This window comes from Ylistrum balloti, unplaced genomic scaffold, assembly GCF_031769215.1.
Source record: "Ylistrum balloti isolate Yb309-2 unplaced genomic scaffold, AGI_CSIRO_Ybal_v1 Utg369772, whole genome shotgun sequence".
Classification (NCBI taxonomy): domain Eukaryota; kingdom Metazoa; phylum Mollusca; class Bivalvia; order Pectinida; family Pectinidae; genus Ylistrum; species Ylistrum balloti.
In genome coordinates, this window is record NW_026781965.1 from 230,691 (window position 1) to 254,508 (window position 23,818).

General features: G+C 34.9%; 1 protein-coding gene across 1 annotated transcript in view; it reads right to left on the reverse strand.

Annotated features, from left to right (window-relative positions):
• Nucleotides 1–23,527, reverse strand: part of LOC132543955 (protein KATNIP homolog) — a 38,963-nt gene extending 15,436 nt beyond the window's left edge. The window contains exons 1-16 of the mRNA XM_060207513.1: nucleotides 23,506–23,527; nucleotides 22,630–22,685; nucleotides 22,307–22,374; nucleotides 21,650–21,834; nucleotides 20,999–21,178; nucleotides 20,641–20,747; nucleotides 20,221–20,424; nucleotides 18,457–18,628; nucleotides 17,683–17,808; nucleotides 17,013–17,188; nucleotides 15,323–15,510; nucleotides 14,855–15,104; nucleotides 14,017–14,226; nucleotides 13,574–13,717; nucleotides 12,023–12,647; nucleotides 636–762 (exon numbers count right to left, since the gene is read on the reverse strand). Of these exons, the coding sequence (XP_060063496.1) occupies nucleotides 636–762; nucleotides 12,023–12,647; nucleotides 13,574–13,717; nucleotides 14,017–14,226; nucleotides 14,855–15,104; nucleotides 15,323–15,510; nucleotides 17,013–17,188; nucleotides 17,683–17,808; nucleotides 18,457–18,628; nucleotides 20,221–20,424; nucleotides 20,641–20,747; nucleotides 20,999–21,178; nucleotides 21,650–21,834; nucleotides 22,307–22,374; nucleotides 22,630–22,685; nucleotides 23,506–23,527 (2,840 nt within the window). The remainder of the gene's footprint in view (nucleotides 1–635; nucleotides 763–12,022; nucleotides 12,648–13,573; nucleotides 13,718–14,016; nucleotides 14,227–14,854; nucleotides 15,105–15,322; nucleotides 15,511–17,012; nucleotides 17,189–17,682; nucleotides 17,809–18,456; nucleotides 18,629–20,220; nucleotides 20,425–20,640; nucleotides 20,748–20,998; nucleotides 21,179–21,649; nucleotides 21,835–22,306; nucleotides 22,375–22,629; nucleotides 22,686–23,505) is intronic.
• Nucleotides 23,528–23,818: the final 291 nt, after the last annotated feature.

A 23,818-nucleotide genomic window follows, 5' to 3' on the forward strand; every position in this document is an offset into this window, starting at 1 on the left:
TGACCAGTATCACATCTACATATCACTGACTGACCCCTGACCTCCCACTGTTACACTGACCAGTATCACATCTACCTATCATTGACTGACCTCCTACCTCCCACTATTACACTGACCAGTCTCACATCTACCTATCACTGACTGACCTCCTACCTCCTACTGTTACTCTGACCAGTATCACATCTACCTATCATTGACTGACCTCCTACCTCCCAGTGTTACACTGACCAGTATCATACCTACCTATCATTGACTGACCTCCTTCCTCCCACTATTACACTGACCAGTATCATACCTACCTATCATTGACTGACCTCCTTCCTCCCACTATTACACTGACCAGTATCATACCTACCTATCACTGACTGACCTCCTTCCTCCCACTATTACACTGACCAGTATCATACCTACCTATCATTGACTGACCTCCTTCCTCCCACTATTACACTGACCAGTATCATACCTACCTATCACTGACTGACCTCCTTCCTCCCACTATTACACTGACCAGTATCACATCTACCTATCACTGACTGACCTCCTACCTCCCACTATTACACTGACCAGTATCACATCTACCTATCACTGACTGACCACCTACATCCCACTTGTAAAATGATCAGTAGCACACCTACCTATCATTGACCGATCGTGATGAGTCCCTTGCTTCCTCAGATGAGTGACCGTCTAATTTGGCAGCCATTCTTTTGGATTTTCTTGGTGTTCTGGACCCACGTGGTCTATTAGGCATCCTGGACTCACCTAACAAAGATACAGTCAAAATAGCAATGAAGATTAATTATAGCAGAATATCTTTGGTAGTGCCATGATGGAAGTTTGTGATATCATATATATATTGATTAGTGAGACCATCATGGGAACTAAGACTGCTGAGATGTTGCTTTTTACATACTGTAAATATGGTGTTAACATGTAAAAATTTACAGGAAGAATGTAAACAAGATTCAGATGGTTGTCAACAGAGTACTGATACAAAGAAAATATAGGGTTTGGCCAAAATATACTTTGGTCTGAAGTGGAATAGATATTGTCTGTAATGTCAGATAAAACAAAAATAAATAAAACAATGTAGTAAGAATGTGTTGTCCTCACTAGTTTGTTTGGGGAATATGTTTATTTGACAATGTTCGCTGTGACTTCTTTGTTTCATACACGAGTTTGGTAATTACAACAGTGATGCTGTAGATAACAATTTCAATATCCCATCCTGAGTACATGGTGGTGGTCAGGGAATTCATTTTTCAGATAAATTCATCCTTACCACTTGGGTCCAAACACAACATCAGTAGTTATCCTAACACTATCCTTCACTAAACAAGGAAAGTTACATCACACCAGAAGTATGTGGTAACTCACTTCAGCTGTTTTAAGGTTTTTACTAATTTGACCTCTGTGATGTTGAATAAGAGTCAAGATAATTTGTCAGGCTTCATTCCAGCAACCCACCAGCCCAATTCCATGACATTTTGGTCTGTTGGTTATTGAGAAGTTACTTGAAAGGAAAAGTTCATGCCCAACATAGACAGACAACAGACACTGCACCAAAGCATAAAACACATGTGCAATGCAACTTATACACCTTTGTATTATTAAAGAAACACCAGCACATAAAAAGTTATATTAAGATACCTTTTACATCTGTAATCAAGTATAGATATTTGGATACCTGTTACACCTGTAATCAAGTATAGATATTTGGATACCTGTTACACCTGTAATCAAGTATAGATATTTGGATACCTGTTACACCTGTAATCAAGTATAGATATTTGGATACCTGTTACACCTGTAATCAAGTATAGATATTTTGATACCTGTTACACCTGTAAATCATCATAGCTATCATAATACCTGTTACACCTGCACATAAGAATGTATGTACCTGTTACACCTGTATATAACTACAGTTATCATAATACTTGTTACATCTGTATGTAAGTATAGATATTTTGATACCTGTTACATCTGTATGTAAGTATAGATATTTTGATACCTGTTACACCTGTATGTCAGTATAGATATTTTGATACCTGTTACACTTGTACATAAGTATAGATATTTTTGTTACCTGTTACACCTGTACATCAGTATATATTTGTTACACCTGTACAATTGTATAAGCCATATGGGCTTCAGATACCTGTACATAAGAGTATATTAGAATATCATAATACCTGTTCAACTTGGGTACAAGTGTAGACATTTAGAAGCCAGATAACTGCACATCTAGCTTTACACATGTACACTGGAGACATTTCTATTGGGTGTTCCTATGGTTACATGAATATGCTAAGACATTTTGTCCAGCAGCCTAATTACATCACACACAGCAACACTGTGTGGCACTATATTGATCCTAAATAAACTGACCACGTAGATTAACTCTAATACACTGAGTGTAATATCCAGTCTTAGAAATTAATATGGAAAATACAAAACACTGATATTTAACGAACGAAAATTACATCAGATATAAAAAGAAAATTAGGAAACAAACTTGATTCAGACGAATTTCTAATATTTAATGTCTTATAAAATAAAGTGATTTATATAAAATCATGGCATGTTTTGTATACAATTATTCACTATAACAGCCCAGTAACCATGATGTTTCACTTCCCTTTGCATCCAATAAATAGTCAAAGATGGGTGAAAGACTACTATGACATGTGAGAGAAAGCTGTTGGATATAGGTGACAAGAACACTTCAGTGATATAAAGTCTGTATCACATGTGACGTGATATGGTGAGGTGTAAAGTGACAAGCAGGAAATGCCTACCCTTATACACACCCATTTTAGACTTGTCCTGTCTTTTCATCTCTGAGACAATGGGTATGATTCCTTGAAAGTTCTAAGTCCAAAACTGATAGACTGTCTAACCTGGACATCCATAGCTGTATGGATATACCTTGTGTATTTACTTGCGGCAGGTGCCATTCAAATTAATTAAAACTACTAGCCATTCAATACAGATGACCTGATATATCTATAGATGTATATCATTTTACACACAGGTATGCTAATGGAATTGATCAATGTGTATTGATACATAAAAAGTTAAAGGATATATTCCCCAGTCAGTAATGCAAATCTGTTGTATATACATACACACACATAACAAAAAGTCAGAGACTATATCAAATACCACACCCTTTCACCAGTACATATGTCTGAATGTATACTGACAACAAATGTTTATCACAAGTTGTAGAGATATAGCAACAAAGCTGTACAGGAGAAAGGTAGTACGGGGGAGTGAGTGACGGGCTACCACATGTGTCGAGGTCCTGGAGTGTGGGGATGGGGTACCAAGAATAATGGGGTACCAAGCACAGGGACATGTAACAACGTCTCTGGAGAAAGAGGCTTGTGTAGTATATAGCTCTAATCAAAGAAGTATACTAGATATGCCCCTATTTTATACTCATTGTTCCATGCCTTATCGGTGCCAAAGGTGTTGGAGTGGGTCATATCTAGAGTAGGGTGTCAGGGTATTGGTGTGAGGTACCATGACAGTAAGGTACCATGGGATGGCGTGGGACACCACAAGTGTAGGGTACCAGGGACAGGGGTACAATAAATAAAGGGTACCAGGGATGAGGTGGGTCACTGCAAATACGGGGTGTCACAGTGTAGAGTACCATGAGAGTAGGGTATTAGGGTATGGGTGTGGAGTACCATAAGTGTAGGGTACCAAGGGGGAGAAAGTGGGGGAGGACACTATCATTTGTTAGGTAATATTTGTTTCATTTTGGGCTCAAAAATGGAAATGTTGATACAGTAGATACAGTACAGACATAGAACAGTACAAAAGATGTGATCCCTTTGAATCTAGAATGCTACTATTACAGTTGGGTTAAAATTTGCCCAGCAAGTTATTTAATTACTTTTACCTTTCAAAAGGGTCTCCTTCTTTATTTATGTTTTGATCCCAAGAACTAGTTCAAAGGGTAGAATAAATAAAACGTTTTCCATAACATACATCCTAATTTTCAAGCTTTACCTTTAGAAACTTCCTTGTTTAACTCCATGAAATAAAAACTTGAATGTTTTTGCTGAGCACCTGAGCTGTTCATTTTCTTTTTCCAAAAAGGAGAAACAAATGCAACATGTTTGCTTTCCTGAAGTCTTTTCTCTCTATCACTTATGCTTGATTTCAATTCCTTCTGAGAGGTATTTAGTTTTGGTAAAGTCACCATATTTCTGTTTGCTGCCAAGCTGTTGTATGGACTATCTGTTGATTTTCTGTAACTGTCCAGTACACCAGTACCTGTGGTCTGAGCAGGGTTAGACTGAATCAGATAAGGCAGTTGTTCATCTACTAAACTTAAAAGTTTTGTGTTGATGGAAAGCTTTACTTGTGTCTGAGTAGATTTCCTTACATTGCCACGGAGATTGAACTGTAGTCCGGATAAGCTGTTTATAACGCCTCTCCTGGAATAAGGGGGAGGAATTTGGTTGGATCGAAGACCCGGAGGTCCATTATTTCTACGAATCCTTTGTAGAGTTAGTCTTTCTTCTTCTCCATTCCAAGTCCTTCTCTTTCGCAAAGAAACATCAAGTGAGGACTCCTTCCTATGAGACCGCACCCCAAATATGGGCAGGGTACGGGATTGTCTTCTCCTGCTTTCAGAATCCTGGCTCCTTACCTCCTCCATGTTTTGTATATCAATATTATCTTCCTGTCATCATATTCATGCTTTTCCTCAAGTTTCATCTCATACATCTGAACTGAACCACTTCTGTTCTTAGGTATATCATACCATTGATAAGTAACACCTTCAGAAAGGTCGCTATGTGATTGTAAGTAACATGTCACTCTAAGTTTTAGCCATTACCACATATAAAACACTCTACAAGTGATCATTCACTCCATAAAGACTTCCCATTTACCTCTTCTTCATAATCAAAATGTCTATGAAAGACAAAGTCTTGTTGTCATCTAGTTTGTTAGTCTCCCACACCTTGGAACATACCCTTGTACACGCTGATTAATCAAGGCGAACAAATAGGTTCACCACAGTGAAAAAGCATGAAGTTGTGAATGGATTCACCGACATGTGTCATCAAAATGATTAACAGCCAACAGAAACTAAAATACTATTTAATATTGATGAGGAAACATATAATTGAAGAGGAAAAAGTGACTTAATGTTGTTGATCAATGTGTGGATAAGTATAGGCTGGCTGTAATGGCATTTAAACGATTTGACACTTTCAAGCCTATTCCCATAATGGGACCTGTCATTGAAGGCTTACACATAAAAATCTTAATATCATTAAACAAATTAATATGAATGACCAGTGACTTGATTGTGGTTGGCAAGTTTCGTCTGAACGCTGCCTCACACAAGCCACAGACATACCTACACAGATATCTATGAGATAATCTAATGCTATTGTTGGGACCCTGGGGACCATCAATGAAGGTAGATCAATGCAGGCCAATCACTCTAGGCTATAGATATACACAACACAATCAACTGGGTTGAGCTGATCAAGATTGTATCTACCAAAACTGGCGATTCAGATCTGAGTCATATTAGATATTCTATATCATACCTGTCAACTTTCTAAAATTTGTATGGGAGAAAATATGTATAGAGTTTGTCTATAGATGTCTGTTGTAGATCTTGTATGTAATGTTAATGCTGTATCTGTCCATACATTATTGTGAAATATCCTAAACACCTTATTTAAGTTTTTCTTTATCTGCAATATACCATCATTCATTATTGATTGGAAAGCAATAATTTTAATTTAGGAATACACTAACACAATTTATTAATTATTATGAAAAAAAGTGATTTTCCAAGCAAAACATCAATTGTATTACACAATATAATTACACTTCATAACTTTGTTAATAGATACAGGTTACTAGACATACAATGGATGAAATATAGGTTGATACATGTATACTTTGAGTAAAAGAAAAGGTTATTATGATAGATATATTATGGGTAACTTATAGTTATTACAGATACTATAGGTAAGATATAGGTTATTACAGATATACCAGAGGTAACAGATATAGATTATTACAGATATACCAGAGGTAACAGATATAGGTTATTACAGATATACCAGATATAATAGATAAAGGTTATTACAGGTTATTACAAATATACCAGATATAATAGATAAAGGTTATTACAGATATACCAGAGATAATAGATATAGGTTATTACAGATATACTAGAGGTAAGAGATATACGTTATTACAGATATACCAGAGATAATAGATATAGGTTATTACAGATATACTAGAGGTAAAAGATATAGGTTATCACAGATATACCAGAGATAATAGATAAAGGTTATCACAGATATACCAGAGATAATAGATAAAGGTTATCACAGATATACCAGAGATAATAGATAAAGGTTATTACAGGTTATTACAAATATACCAGATATAATAGATAAAGGTTATTACAGATATACCAGAGATAATAGATATAGGTTATTACAGATATACTGTGACCTTAAAGTGGGCCAAGGTCATTCATTTGAACAAAGAGCCAAGTATTAAGAGATATAGGTTATTACAGATACACCAGAGATAATAGATATAGGTTATTACAGATATACCAGAGGTAACAAATATAGGTTATTACAGATATACTAGAGATACTAGATATAGGTTATTACAGATATACCAGAGATAATAGATAGGTTATTACAGATATAGGTTATCACAGATATACCAGAGATAATAGATATAGGTTATTACAGATAAGAGTTATCACAGATATACCAGAGATAATAGATAAAGGTTATCACAGATATACCAGAGATAATAGATAAAGGTTATCACAGATATACCAGAGATAATAGGATAAAGGTTATACAGATATACCAGTTATTAGATAATAGATATAGGTTATTACAGATATACCAGAGATAATAGATATAGGTTATTACAGATATACTAGAGATAATAGATAGAGGTTATTACAGATATACTAGAGATAATAGATATAGGTTATTACAGATATACCAGAGATAATAGATATAGGTTATTACAGATATACCAGAGATAATAGATAAAGGTTATTACAGATATACCAGAGATAATAGATAAAGGTTATTACAGATATACCAGAGATAATAGATATACCAGAGATAATAGATAGGTTATTACAGATATACCAGAGATAATAGATATAGGTTATTACAGATATACCAGAGATAATAGATATAGGTTATTACAGATATACCAGAGAGATAATAGATAAAGGTTATACAGATATACTAGAGGATAATAGATATAGGTTATTACAGATATACCAGAGGTAACAAATATAGGTTATTACAGATATACTAGAGATACTAGATATAGGTTATTACAGATATACTTGAGGTAAGAGATATAGGTTATTACAGATAAACTAAGGGTTACAGAAATAGGTTATTACAGATATACTATAGGAAACAGATACAGTCAAACATGCTTTAGGGATCCCCTTAATTAAGTGATCTCTTGTTTTATGTGACCATAACATTTCCTCCCAATGTAATTTACTGCACAAATGACCGGAATTAAATGACCATCTATCTGACGGAACAGGTGACAATCATTTCTGTCACCGTAATGTTGACCTACTATTTATTGCAAATATACAATGGGTAACACACACTGGTAATTATAGATATACTAAGAAAACAGAGATCTTGTCACCCACCATAGTTTGATCTTTCTTTGCTTTTATTTTCCCTTCCACTCTCTTCTCTTTTTTTGCTCTTAATGAGGAGACAGTTGAACATTCCTTTGCAGAAATAGCAATGATTATCTTTACCTGCCAAATCCAAACTGGCCACCTGGAAGCCATTTGTTTCTGATCAGTTCCAAAATCAAACCAGCACAAGGAGAGACCAAAGGAAACATGCATATGAAGTTATTCAATCTCATATTTATGAGATATTCAATCCGTACTTCTGAAGAAATAGGGATAACAATCTTTTCAAAGCAAAATCCAAGATGGCTCCTGTTGGCCATTTTCGTTTTTCTGATCAGTACCAAACTCAAAAAGGCACAACAAGGGACAAAGAGGAACCTATACATGGAATTTGAGAGAAATATCTGTGCAGTATTTCTCAAGAGGCTACAACAAACTTTAACAAGACATCCAAGAGGAATCTTGCTGCCCACCATTGTTTGATCTTTATATGCTCTTTGAAAGTTGAGTTTGGGTCAGTCCTTCTTCAGAAATAGCAATAACAATATTTACTTGGCAAAATCAAAGATGGCTGCCTGTTGGTCATTTTGTTTTTCTGATCAGTCCCAAACTCAAGAAGGCACAACTAGGGCACTAAAGAACCCTATACATGAAATTTTTAGAAAGATCTATACAGTAGTTCTTAATAAATAGTGATATCAAACTTTCAAAGTCAAAATCTAAGATGTCCGTCTGTCGGCTATTTTATTTTTCTGATCTGACCCAAAATCAATCTGGCACAACTAGGGATCAAGGGGAACCTACATATGAAATTTAAGAAGATCCACAAAGTACTTTTCAAGAAATAGCAATAACAAACTTTCAAAGTCAAATTCCAAGATGGTTACCTTTCAGTCATTTAATTTTTTCTGATTAGTTCCAAAATTACATGGGCACAACCAGAGCCCAAGGGGAACCAACATGTGAAATTTAAGAAAGATCCATTAAGTACTTCTCAATAAATAGCAATAATAAACTTTCAAAGTAAAAATACAAGATGGCCTCCTGTCAGCCATTTTGTTTTTTAATCAGACCCAAAATCAAATGGGCACAACTTGAGACCAGAAGGAATATACATATGAAATTTTTCAAGAAAAGTCGATAACAGACTTCATTGAAAAAATCCTAGATGGCTGCCTGTCAGCCATTTTGTTTTTTTGAACAGTCCTAAAACTAAACAGGCACAACTAGGGACCAAGGGGAACCTACCTATGCAATTTGAGAAAGATCCATCCAGGACTTCTCAAGAAGTAGCGATAACAATAACTGTTTACAGAAGGACGAGGGACCATAAATATAGCATGATTTGAACAGCTTACCATCTGATGATCGTTGACTAGACTAAAAATTTATTCTGTAATTCTCAAGAAATAGCAATAACAAATTTTCTAAGCCAAAATCCAAGATGGCCACCTGTCAGCCATTTTGTTTTTTCTGATCAAACCCAAAATAAAATGAGAGCAACCAGGGACCAAGGGGCTCCTGCACTTGAAAGCTGAGAAAGATCAAAGCATGAAATATCTAGAGAAAGTGATAACAAACTTTCAAAGTGAAAATCCAGTTCCTAATTTTTCGTGCTCATCCTTACTACCGATGAACTGAAGGTGTGAACGACACACTTATTATAGTATTGAACAAAGTATTGATACTATTGTATTGAAGTATTCAAATAATCGAGTCAAGTATACAACGACCTCTGTGATTGGTCGGGGGCGGAGTTTAGACAACCTGAATAGTTGATCTGACACCCAATTTGTTCCGGTAGGCGGAGTTAATGTACATAACGGAGTTACATAACAATTACTAAGTAATCGCTGGAAAAATGTCCGACGACGACAACAGTACGCAAAATTTTCTTCGACGAAGTTATGTCCGATACGAACGATATGGGGAATCCTGTTTTTGTACAAGGCGATGTGGTTGTGATGGATAATTGTGGATTCCATCACCATAGACAGGGAGAGCGCATTTTAAGAAATATGCTGAAAGAATATGGCGTGTCCCTGGTTTTTCAGCCGCCTTATTCCCCGGAATACAACGTAACTGAATATGTATTCAATGTCATGAGACAGAGGCTTCGGGCAAATACCCGACTTGTGTCAGAATTTCTGGAAATTGCAGTAGTAAATGCTCTAGATATTCCGCCCAACCAACTTCAAAGTTTTTTCACATGTTGCGGATATGTATAATTTTCGATGGAAAGATAAAAAATAAAACAAAAAATATATGGGACCACAGAATTCCTTTATTTTTTAATGCAGTATGAATTATCGGCATATATCAGGAGGTCCCAGGTAATTCGTAATTCTTTGTTACATATAATAGAGCTTGGGCTTAAACCGAAATATTTTGAGCCAACCCCCCCCCCCCACCTTTCAAAAAAATAAATAAATAAAACTAGTACAGAATGACTATATGACTATATTCAGTGTTAAGATGTTATGAATTCTCCGGTCCCAGTGATCTACCCTGTTGATATATATTTTGTATGTAAATTAGTTTAGTACTGAGTAACTTTCGTTTTCTCGTTGTACCATCGATGGAAAAGCAAGGTATCATTGGGTGTAGAACGAAACAAATGGGACAACCCAATTAGGTCTGATCTGAAGCCACCTGTGACTTGGACTCTTCCAATTAACCTCTCGCGACAGTCGAGTGTTTGTAAAATGCCGATGTCTGCACAGTATTTTTTCACCTGGCTCCACCCACAATCGATCTAGACTTGGCTCTGCCAATCAGAGAGCTTGTTGCATAAATTTAAGGAATTCGATTGGTGAAGTACTTCAGTACAATACTATCAATACTTTGTTCAGTACTACAGTACTTGAAACGTTCACACCTTCCCTTCATCGGTAGTAACATCCTTAGAAGTTTTTAAGCCAGCACTGTTAAAGTCGTGATCACATTCCTATGTAATCCTTACAAGAATGTAAAGAAAAAAATCACCTACATAAACTTGTGACAAGAAGCACACACTACATTTTGTGAGGAGAGACTTTGCTGTCCTATTATAGGATTCTGTTATATTAACATACAGAAACACTGATACTACCATATCATAGCCATATAACATGTATATAAATATACATAAAACTGTTGTTTGGTGTTAACATCTACACAGGTGTGATACAAGGAGAAACTGTTGTTGAAACTTTCCATTTTTTAAATTTATGTCTATATTTCCCTTTACATTACAGCTCTGATCTATGTATGTTGTAGGCTTTGAGAATATTCATTGTATATATCAGAATGTTTTGATGAATGGGAAGCCCATAAGAAGATATGTTAAGGATTCTGAACATAACAACATGTTAATCATAGACTAGAAATATGTGTGGTGTATGATCTTAATAACAACAGAATTTCTGTTCTCTTACTATACGAATAAACATAAAATTACAGTCACTTTCTATCAAGATGAAACCACAAAAGAAGAGTCCCTTTTCTTCTGTGTGTTTTGTGAATAAGGTACCTCTAACATCTGAATACCCTACAAATACATTTTGCTAATTACACAAACAATTAACCAGAGCAATCAGTCTGAATTCATGGCTATCAAATTTTCCATTTTTCTTCAATCCTAGTTCTAGAACATAGTGAAAACAAATGCTATCAATGATAGCAAGCTCAATGGCAACAATTATCACAAAATGTATTTAATGGAATAGCAGAAATTTAATGTGGTGTAAAATCTCAGGATAAAGTTAATGCATTTCATACACATCTGAAGTTATACAAATTCCAAAAGTACTGAATACTGTATACTGATGGATGTAAAAGCAACTGAATAAAAAGTGTTTTGGATGTATGAAGGACTCAGAAACCACTGAATAGAAAGAGTGTAGGATGTATACTGATGGACTTAATTAGAAGCCACTAACTAGAAAGAGTCTTTCAAAAACCTTCCCAAAAACTTTGAAGCTTTGGGTTGGGATGCTGACATAGATGCAGGGCGATATTAACTCATGGTTACTCAGATTTTGTAAGTGACAATTAGTTTTTGTGGATGAAATTCTCCTACAAACACACTGAAAGTTTGTAGTGTATGAACAGTAATAGGTTCACTGAAGCTAGCTTTTCACTTTTTTTAATCTTACCTTTATATCCTACCAAATTTTTTTTAACAGAGCTAAGTCTACACTTCTTTCAATCTTTTCTGCTTTATTTAAACAGAACACAACAAAGTCAATCATTTGCCACAACTTTCCCTTTTTTAAATCTCTGTTTAAATGTATCAAGATTATTCAAGTAAAACATGATGATATAACTCAAACTTACCTCTGTTGTCTTCATCTGCTTCAGATCCAGACCTATCGGAAGTCACAGAGGGCCTTCGTAAATCTTTATTTTTATCCTTTTCGGAATAGTTCATAGTGCGTGTCTCACTTCGGACTTTGATTTCCTCTTTTGTGACCTTGGTCTGACCTACAGCTGTATTCTCATTGGATGAGTTGGAAGACTCACTCTGTGGACGTCTCTCTTCATTAGACGACAATCGAGATAAGGCTGGCAGTTTTCTATAATCCTCAGTAGGAGTGCTAGGGTCAATGGAATTGGAATTTTTCTTGGCATTGTCACCACGTGACCTTGGTGATAAAGTCGGCTTTAGCAAAATACCACCTGCATCTTCTTCGTGTCTGATCTTTGGAGATGTTGGAGTAGGAGACTTTTTGGACACAGGACTAGTATTACGATTTCTAGACACAGGAGAGGTAGGAGGTTTGCTATGCGTTATATCATTCTGTGAGTGACTACTGGACTTGGAAGGTGATCGTCTATCCCGACAGTCTATGATTGCACCATAGTCAAACACTTGGTTTCCACAACCCTTATCTATATGGCCATCAAACATCAACACTCCTCCGATAAACACTCTTGTATCTTTGATTCCAATCTCAAGATCCTGTGTAGGAAAAGGTATTGAAACAATTCTATTGAAAACATTGAGATCTTCAAAACAATTAATCAGCTTGGAAATATAATAAAAATACTGTAAATTAACTTTAAAAGGGCATTCTGATTTTCATAAATTCAGCAATACAACAAATTCACTGCAATTTACTTACATGAATTCTAAACCACCACTATAAAATTTGCTGTTCGCAGTCTCCATTTAAATCCTATACGGAGCCCCCTTTTTGCCACTTATTCGACCAAGACCAGTAAGCTTACCATAGTGTATGTGAGAAATAGAGATCAGTTATCTAAAAGCTTGTACAGGCTTATATATAGGTGACTCAGCCATTAATTCAAATACCCTATCAATCTTAACCTGAAAATGACCAAATATGGACTTCTCAGAATTGAACTCTCAGGAGAATAAACTAACCTCAACACTGAAATAAACAACAGGTATAAACTGACCTCAACACTGAAATTAACAACAGGTATAAACTGACCTCAACACTGAAATTAACAACAGGTATAAACTGACCTCAACACTGAAATCAACAACAGGTATACAAAATGTGCTAAGCATTATAGCTGTATGCACAAGAAATGCACAGGATTAATTGCTGTTTATTATCCAACTGATATTTGTGATATTGCTTTTGTAACTGGAATTGCACACAGTCGGCTAACTTGTGGGCAGAATATAACATAAAAGATCACTTTAATAGCAAACCTGACTATCATATTGTCAGGAAAAACTGAACATTCAGTCATGAGAAAAGTCCAATTTATAAAGTTGTAAGCATGTAAATATGATTTTAATGTCACTGCAATTTATATCAAAGATTTGTAAATGAGATTCTGTTTGAAGAAAATGTTTCAAAACATTATGGTGATATTAAATATATTTTATACAGTTGGTACAAATGTACTTACATTTATGCTCTTGTTGTAGTTCCAGAGTTTAATCTTAGATATGTCCAGCTGTTTGCCCCTGAAGGTGTGTGGGAGTAAGATACAGAGCTCTATTGGGTGCCCCTGTCGGTATTTACATACCCACATATTCCGCTCCTTACTTGTCTACAAGAAAATATATATATTGTTCTCAATACTGTGAAATATATTTCTATATTTGTATCTCTAGTGTTGACATGTCATGAACACTAATTGTAAATCATTGTTTAAAATTAACTTAATTAGTTGTTAATTTTGCTATTCATCGTTTTCTTAATAGGAAGATGACTGATAAGCCAGCAGCTAAGTAGGAAGATTTAATTTGAATTATTTGTCAGTTTTATACCCCTAACATTGAGTGGTCAGACAGTCCTGAGAAATATTGTACAATTCATCATGCTTGGTAATGTGAACTATTTGCTGACCTTATATTTGCCATTGAATAGAACACTTAAAGCTGACTGTTGCTCCTGAGCTCCGTGAGCTATTATGTTGTCTGGAAATACTGGCACAAGGTGACCATCTACATCAAAGAACTGGATTTCAGTCAGACCCAGCAGAGCTGGATGACCCCAGTTGGATGTGATCTCAATGTTTACTTCTATTCCTTCATCCACCATCTTGTTTGGAAATTTCTGAAGAACAACAACAACATAAGCTAGAGGTAAACCTAGTTGATTACCGAGTTTAGAACTAAATACTGGAAATGTACTTTATTTAGTGTGATACAATTTTGGTGCACAATCATTCTTTTGTTAGATAAGAGCAATGATAAGTTCCTACATCAGTTATAAATGTAGCCTTGTGAAACGTGAGGTCCTGTTAACTGTATGTATTTATTTTATAAAATGATTTTACATCAGTTATAAATGTAGCCTTGTGAAACATGAGGTCCTGTTAATTGCATGTATTTATTTTATAAAATGATTTTACATCAGTTATAAATGTAGCCTTGTGAAACATGAGGTCCTGTTAATTGCATGTATTTATTTTATAAAATGATTTTACATCAGTTATAAATGTAGCCTTGTGAAACGTGAGGTCCTGTTAACTGTATGTATTTATTTTATAAAATGATTTTACAACAGTTCTTAAAACAGCATAACAAAAACATGTCATCTGGATATGGATGAATTTTAAGAACATGAACATAATGTTACATATCCTTGATTACATGTGATAGGCTTGTTGCCATAGAAATACCAGCCTTTTATAAAATAACCTACAATTGTTCAACTGAGTTACTCTTATAAATTAACTTACCTCCACAGATTTCTGCACTGATTTCTGAACTGATTTCTGAACTGATTTCTGAACTGATTTCTGAACTGATTTCTGAACTGATCTCTGAACTGATTTCTGGGTTGATTTTTGTGCTGATTTCTGTAACATGTCTTGGACAGGTTTAGTGGCTTTGACAGGCTCCTTTGGGGAGTGTTTTGGAATGTGCTGTAGTTCATCTTCTAGGGAATCATCAAGGTCTCCTAGAACCTTCATCAGCTTCTTCTGCTGTCTGTAAAGGCAAGCAGGTGTTAAATTATGTTAATTGTGACTATTTCCACCTCCTCCCCCTCAACAACAACCAAACAGTTGGCAAGTTGTTTCTGTATAATCTAATTCCTGTACAGTGCTTTGAAGACAAAAAACAATGTCTAAAAAAAAAAAAATACCCTGACATAAACCTATGCAATGTTTCGCTGACTTAATATGTAACTATATATTTCTGCTTACTTTGGCTGCATCATCAGGACTTTCTTCATGATATTTGTAAGTCTGTCATCAGCCAGGAAGCTTTGCGAGTCATCAGTACTGCCTCTTGTGGCAGCAGCTGGCTTGGAGCGGGGACTTGGAAGAGGACCTGAGCTCCTTGTTTCTGATTTTCTCAATGGTGACTCCTTACTAACAGATGGCTTGGGTCCCTACATCAAAACAATGTAATGGAGTGTTCATAATATGTTATTCAATCATCCTTATTGTCATAAATCATACAATAAATACTTACTTATTCTTCAACAAATTACAAGTAAACTGACTGCTTCAAACTATTTTCTGAAAGTTGAATACCACCCATTTAGTGACAACACCAGTGTAATATATATTACAGAACTTACATGGCTTCTTCGTCTTATTGTTTCATGTTTGTAATATCATTTTTCAAAATTGGATGGTAGGCTAGTTAAATTGTTCATAAAATGGGTGTGCTTATTGTTGACATTTCAGCACAATCTAAAAGCTACTGAAGCAAACACTCCTAAAATCTTGATGTCATACAATTGTCTATAGGAACCTAATACATGAGATCCTGAAGAGTTCTTGGTGCCCAGCTTGGAGTGAGTTAAGTAATAATATTGCCATAGTTTAGGTCGTAGTGACTTTGGTATATCACAACAACACTCTATCTGCCTTACATTATGATGTTCCTACGGAGGAATTTTAGTGATCCAATATGAACCAGAATAGGAGATATGCTTAAGACATTTTTTTCTTTGAATTTTATGCACACAAGATTTCCTCCCAACCAGGGTGTTCTTATGTATGATATTTTCAAGATTATAAGCAGCAACTTTTCCTCTTTGGTCAAGGGTATGGCCTATATACTGGTGTAGCCTATGTGCACAAAAAAAATAGATCAGGAGCATGAAAAAGTAAGGAGAGAATGATAGAAAAAGTGGGTCAAAGTCATTGATTTTAACAAACTTGGTTGCCCTTTATCCCAGCATGCCAGAGAATCAATACCAGTGCTCTTGGCCTTTTGGTTATTGTGAAGAAGTCATTTGAATGGAAAGTTTACCCACAGTGGATAGCCCACAATCGCAGACAAAAAAAGATGGTCATAGGTCATATAGGTTAGATGATCTAAAATTACCTAATTCTAAACTATTGACATCACAGGATGTATCCAATGAGCAAGATCCAAGTTTGATGATCCTAAATGAAATACTGTGCTAGATACGCTCTCAAGAAAATGTACACTACTAATACATAGCAAAAACAAGATGGAAGCCAATGCAGCCATCTTGAAAATTGTATCATGCTGAATATCACTTAGGGTCACCTAGGAACCAAGGTGAACACACCACTGAAATTTGAACTTATCACCTCTCATTGCTTTGGAGAAGTTGTGATAACAAACTTTCTTGCCAAAACCAAATATTGCCACTAATGGTCACCACATACAAAAAGTGAAACAGATGTATGATGCAGTTTAATTCTTTATTTGGCAACATTTAATCTAATTTTAAATTTGTATAGAAAAAGTTCTATTCTCTTTTGTGTCTTTTCTAAAATCTTTGATCAGCTCATCTTGTTTGACAAGTTGCACTAAGAAACCTGTCAACAATTACTGACCTGATATCAACTTAAAATGCTATCCTCAAACCAGCCTCCATTGGTGAGTAGAACAATCAATATAGGAACTGACCTGTTTACTAACTGGTGTTGCTGGTGACTTGCAGACCTGTCCTCCCTTAGCTGCCTTATCATTCTCTGCCTTCAGTGCAGCCAGCACAGCTGTAGCCTCCTCCTGTGTGTCTGTCCGGTGGTCCTTGTTTACCCTATTGGCTGACAGGGGACGATTCGACTTCTTGGATGGCACATCTGGATTAGAGGCAGATTACTTATTGCATAATTCAAATATTGCACAAATCCTTAAAATCTGTAATTTGAACCTGATAACTTCCATAATTAGAAGTAACAGCGAGTCACTTTGATTAATCCTATATATATAAATGCTAAAGTAGTCACTTTTTATTTGATATTTACTGCTGATTCCTCTTTACTAGTAGTTAGAGCAAAATGTAGTAAATTTTGTGACAATCACTAATCAACTCAATATCAAAGAATTTTGAAAGTTGTTTTTAAATTTCAATATAACTACACCACATCATTATCTTATATTGGCACTGCAAAGAACAAATTCTAGAGATAAAACATATTTCAGAAATCTGATTAAGGAAGACAGTTGATTTCTCAACCAATCCAATATTGATATCAGATATTCTTTGCAAACATAAAAATATGACAACCAGAATAATACCCAATGTAATTCTGATGTGATATTCACAACATGAATTCTCAAACAGCGCACTTACTAGATTGTAAAACAGCAGATTTGGCCCGAGGGGTTTTTGAACTGGTGTTGGAAGATTTACTCGGGTAACTTCTGTCAATTTCTGCATCCTTTTTCCTTGCCACTGACAGGTTTTTCTCCAGTTTTCCTGTATCATAACAAGTACATGTTGCTAGTCTTAAGTCTGATCAGTAATAGAAAAGGGCTGTCAGAGATGGGTTATGCTCCCTGAATGGGACAAAATTTAAGTATGAAAAATAAGAAGGGGCAATTACTCCCAAATTATGCAAAAAAGAGTTATTGTTCTTGTGCACTATGATTTTCCTTGTTGAGATCTATCTACAAAGAACGTTTCATGTTGATAACACTTAAAGTCTGAGTGTAATTCTCTGGACAAAATTCTGAATTATTCCCAAAAAAAAGTGATGGTTGTTGTGCCCTGTACTTCTCTCCATTGAGATCTATCTATCTATAACGTTTTATGTTGATACCTCCTATAGTTTATGTGTTATGCTCCAGAAAAAATAATGACAGATGGACAAATGGACAGACAGACAAAGTGGCAACTATATGCTGTTCCTTCAGGGAGCATAAAGATAGTTCAAATACCAATATGTATGTTGATACAATTTTTGGACACAATTCAATAAAATTCATTGATAGAAAGTTGAGAAATAACTCTTTGTTTTTAAAGATGAGACATTTGTTTTTGACACAATTCACTAGAATTGATTAATGGCAACTTGCTTTTAAAGATCTCAAGTTTAGTGATGCACATTTATATACAGACTTTTACCTTTGCGAACTGGGGGAGCACTTAGCTCAAGGACAATGGTGTCTGTTGGTTTAAATATAGGCTTGTTCACTTTCTGCTCCAAACTCATACTGTCCATGGCAGGAACCAGGTCTTCCTCTACCTCCTCATCTTCTTCAGGAATTGGAGAACTCCTTGCAGAGTCATCCTCATCCTGTTGGAAGAAGCAGTTTTGTTTTTTATTAACTTTTTGATTGTATTTTCATGATGTCTCAATACATATATTACCAATTTTTAAAATTCTTTTTTTTAAAGATAAATTCGGATTTAAATTCCACCAAAAGAATTATCCATGCAAGCATGCACATATTTGTATTACCAACAAAATTCCAGTTTGAAAAAGGATTGTTAGATTTTTTCTTCTTCATTAAACAAATGATCCATTGTATCTACTCCTAGCCATGAGGTATGACCCCTATCTAGGACAGAGGTGAATTAATGTTACACAAACTTACTGAGCTGACATCCTTGGCCAAACTTTCTTTGATACTGGCATTCATTGATAAACTTTTTCTCAGTTTCTGAAGAAAAGTTTTTTAACATGCATATATGAAGTAAACTTTACACATTGCAAATCGTTTTTATGGTTTAAGTCTATTCAACAAAACAAATTATCACCAACACATTAACAGAAACAGGAAACGTAGCATGCATATATAAATACTAGTTACAAATTTTACAAATAACAGAAAAAGCAGTTATATTAATAACCAATAACATTTTTTGAAAATGTCAACAATATGCAGGAAATATTTAAATGCAATATTAAGGCATATCAACAAATAATGGAAACTATATCTGTGTAATTTTGTATAAGGGGAAAATTTAGCTTAAAAATGGGGCAAAGTCACAATTGGCCATGTTGCAGGATGAGTGCAATGTTATATGGTATTTATAAGACAGTTAAGGGTGTTTCATTTGTTGAGTATGTAGAATATTTGTTATAAGAGAGAAAGTTTGGTTGTATTTTATGAATTGGTGCAGAAAATGACTAAGTTCCAAGGCCCAGAAAATCCAGAAAAATGTCTGGAATGAATCCATAATAGGAGGTGCACATCTTCAACACACACACATATATATATATATATATATATAAAAACAACCTACAAAGTTTCAAGTTTCTATGTCAAAAACTGGTACCCCTTTTCCCCGTCTGCCTGCCATTCACCATAATATAACCCGGATTTGCACTATGTGCAACCCGGCCAAAAATCATTGCACTCAAATACATGAGTTTTATATGCAATACAGGAGTTTTAGTGCTATTTTCACAAAAACTTTCTAACAGTAAATTAAACTTTGGTGAGATGTAAAGCTCCCAGTATTTTGAGTATAGGTGGTGGACTGATAACTTTGGGAGAGCTGAACATGTCCAAACATCACACAAAGACACATCAATTTTGAAATTTCATCATACTGACTTGATTGCTTATCAATTCAAATGTTTGCATCAGTTTGTACTAAGGCTTAGAACAGAAGTAATGAGGAAGTAATAAGCATCTTGATGTGATGAATGGCTTTCCTGAATCATTGGTATGCCTTGATCATGCAATAATCAACCATTGGGATACAAACAAATCAAAATATTTTAACTAAAAAGATGACATTATTCATAATTCATCTGTTTCCAACTGAAACTTCATACACTATATGAATAGCCAAATGGTCTTTCTTCATGCTGATCTTGTAAAGTTAAAGCAAACATCTCTCATTTTTCCATGCTAGACCATTCCACTTAAGACTGACCTTGACATCTGCAATACTCAGCATGAGTTTCTCTTTCACCTCCTCATCTTCCGAGGATTCCTCTGAACCGGACTCCGGCTCCTGATGTCGAGACCTTGGAGATTGCTGAATTGGTGTACTAAGTCTTCGTTTATACCTTACACGTCCCTCCTCCTCATCACTCACTTCTTTCTTCTTCAAGTTCTTCAACATCTTGGATTTCATCTTGAAAACAAGGCATTTAAGATATAACAAATATGGAGAATTTGTAAAACCACATTCCATATAAAGTTTGAAAAATATCAATACTTCAGCGTGATATTTCATGACATATATTTAAGTTCTGTATTACTAATAAAAAGATCTATCATTAATGTATTAATCAATTTTCCCTTCAAACACATTAATACAAAAATGACTGAGAAAAAAATAAACCAATACCCATTCTTTGTCACTGTCTGTACTATCATCACTCCTGTCATAATCCTCATCATCATTACTATCTTCTTCATCTTCAAAGTCATCATCATAGTTTCCTGTGACAAGTTCTGTGTGAGAGATAGATTTTTCATTTTTTAAGAACACATTAAATGATATCATTCTTCATATCTACTACAAGGACACTCAATCTCAGTATGACCCTTGCTGTTCATGGGACGATAAACCTGGCAATCAAATATCTTCTTAGTTAATGTATTGAAATGGTTATCATTTATTTTTTTGGCAGAATGATAATAGTTGACATGTCAATAATCTCTGATTTCCAACAATACTAAAACAGTATCATCATGATACATACCGGGTGCTTTCAATTTGCACTTTTCACCTCTAGCCGTCTGTAGCTCCACCGACTCTTTCATCCATTTACGCCGTCGTTCCCTGGCTGGAGCTGTCTTTACTCGTTTCTGATCCTCCTGTCTCTTTTTCTCCTCAATTCTTTTATTAAGGTATTCATGGACTACAACTGTCCTAGGAACATCTGTGGAATGTATAACTCTCTAAAAACTGGTGTCTGGACCTTAGCTGGGATGCACTTTTGATTTCATATCACCGTAAATATGTTGTATACACTATTTATCTATTTCAAACCGACATGTGTATATGTTATAGATCCTTAAGATCAAGCTTCCAGTAAGATCATGTTTTCAGGTTTTTTTAGACAGGAAATTGAACTGTAGTTAATTTATCTGCTTTCTACCAATGAAATGTTATGTATGCTAAATAATATGTAATCTAAAAGAAATTCAATCAATTTCAGAAATGTTTAGCATGTACAATTTAGGTTACTGGTATGCTTTCAGTGATGTTAAATATTCTAACAATCTTCAAGCTGTTTCTTACTGGTAACCGTCGAGTCTTCTGTAAATGGTGAGATTCACAGGTCAATCTATATTTCTTACTACTTCTGAATAGTGGCATTCTAAATGTAAAAGGAAACAAAGTGACTTACCACCTGCTGTTTTTAAACGATGTGATTTAGGTGCAGAGTTTGAATTCTCATTGCTATCTACAACACTATTTTTCTGACTCTTTCGTCTGCCAGAATTAGCACCATTCACATAGATGGAAAACCCTTTTTCTTTCTTCTCCTGTTCAATTTGATTCTTGTTTTTCCTTCTCATTTTCTTCAATAATCTAACAACAAAAAAAAAGTATTCCAGATTCTTAGTAAAACTATATTTATCGTATTTTTCATTTGCATGTCTGTTATTTTTTTGCATGATCCAACCAAACTATGTTATCCAGTTTTCAAATCAAACCTAAATATATGAAACCTCCCACTTTCTTGACTGTATTCCACCATAATGATATGAAATGAATAGAATATGCAGAAGCAGCAGGTGCATGCACTTGTACATATGGTGTTAAATATGGAACTCAGCTGATGGAGCAAGGTTCAATTGGTTGAGCTGTGGATTGTCATGCCAGAAACCTGAATTTGATTCTTGGGTTTCAAAGCAGGCTTATGTTTTTTTCATGTTCTTTCATGAACATATATGATACGTTATATATGTACATTGTAATTTCTATTTTGTATTTCAGTTTATACATTTAGATATTAAGTGTTATTCCTTATCCATAGACATAAATACACTGAACTTTTTACCTGTTTCTTTCTTGCAACAATAACAGATAATCTTCATAACCAGGCAAGACCTCTTGTACAGCTGCTTCCTGTAACAAATATTTGTATAATGTAAGTTGGACATACACAGACAGGTAAACATTGTATACTGTTGCAATATAAACACTACTAGTGCTTCAATATACAGATATATCTACCATATTTAGAAATAACTATGTACATGTATTGCAATAACTCATCATAGAAGTTAAAATCAGTGCATATATGGTTACACATACCGGTAATAGGAAATCTTTCTCACAAATATTGATGTTTTACTGTTTTCCAGCGATGACAAACCTCACCTTTAAACTTTGACGGCTACTTTCATCTTTTGACCACCTTTTTCTTGAAGGAGAACCTACAAATTGTGAGACAGTATTTAATATCTATTCTTGTACATGAGTATAACCAACATGAAAGCATAAAATATACAGATGACATGTTTCAATGGTTTTATTACCAGCATGAAGGAGCATTGACATGAATTTCAACAAAACAATATTTACAGTTGTAGTTTTACGTACAGTTATTGTATGCCTCCTTCAAAGTAAGATTTAACCTTATTCTCCACCATTATATGATCTTCAGTGGTTCTCTATAAGTTGCAGCTTTTCCCTATTATCCTTCTATTTGTTCTGAATTCTGTGATGTATTTACAGACATATTATTCATAATCACCAACAATAAACCAGGCAAACCTTTGCAAAATTAAAGCAATATTTGTCTGAGTGTCCCTTTTCAAAAATGGCCACCTTTCAGTCACAAGATCGAACATTATTATATATTTATACTTCTAAATGTATTTATTTGATATGAAAGAATCTGTCACTGAGGTTTGTTTCAGAATATTAGCAAGTTTGAAGCCGAGTATACAGGAAATGTTAAGAGTAAAATTTACACACGACATAATTTAACCGTTTTTTCAGGTATACTATTGTTGCATTAAGTACATCAGATGGCTGTTCCCAGTGGTCAGCACATCTGATGATAGAGCGACCATCGCTGACCTATCACAATAAAGGATGAACTGAGGTTTACGTCACATGGGACTATCTCTTCTAGGCATGCATGATGGACACCTGCACTGTTTACCTGAGTTACTGGGTCACTACTTGCAGTTGTTAGTTGTTTTTCCTTTAAAAAATGACACGTGCAATGTTTTACATATCAAACATTACCATTTGCATACTGGCGATCCATCTTTTCCAGTTTTACGTATATTAGAAATCCAGGATCTCAGGAAATATTATTTTATTCGAGACACGGCTGTTAGATGACATTCCATAGTAAACCAAATGCTGCGCTTGCGCATTGGATTCAAGCGCGAAAGAGATCAACTTTCGTCTTGACCTAGCATATTTTCTTCCTTTCAATCAAACGCATATTGTGATCTGACCTTAATGTAAATATGATGAAAAGACTGGAAGTATTCCGAAAAACAAACACACGTTCGGAGCGAAGAATCGTAGAAATATCCGAGCCTGGTGATAA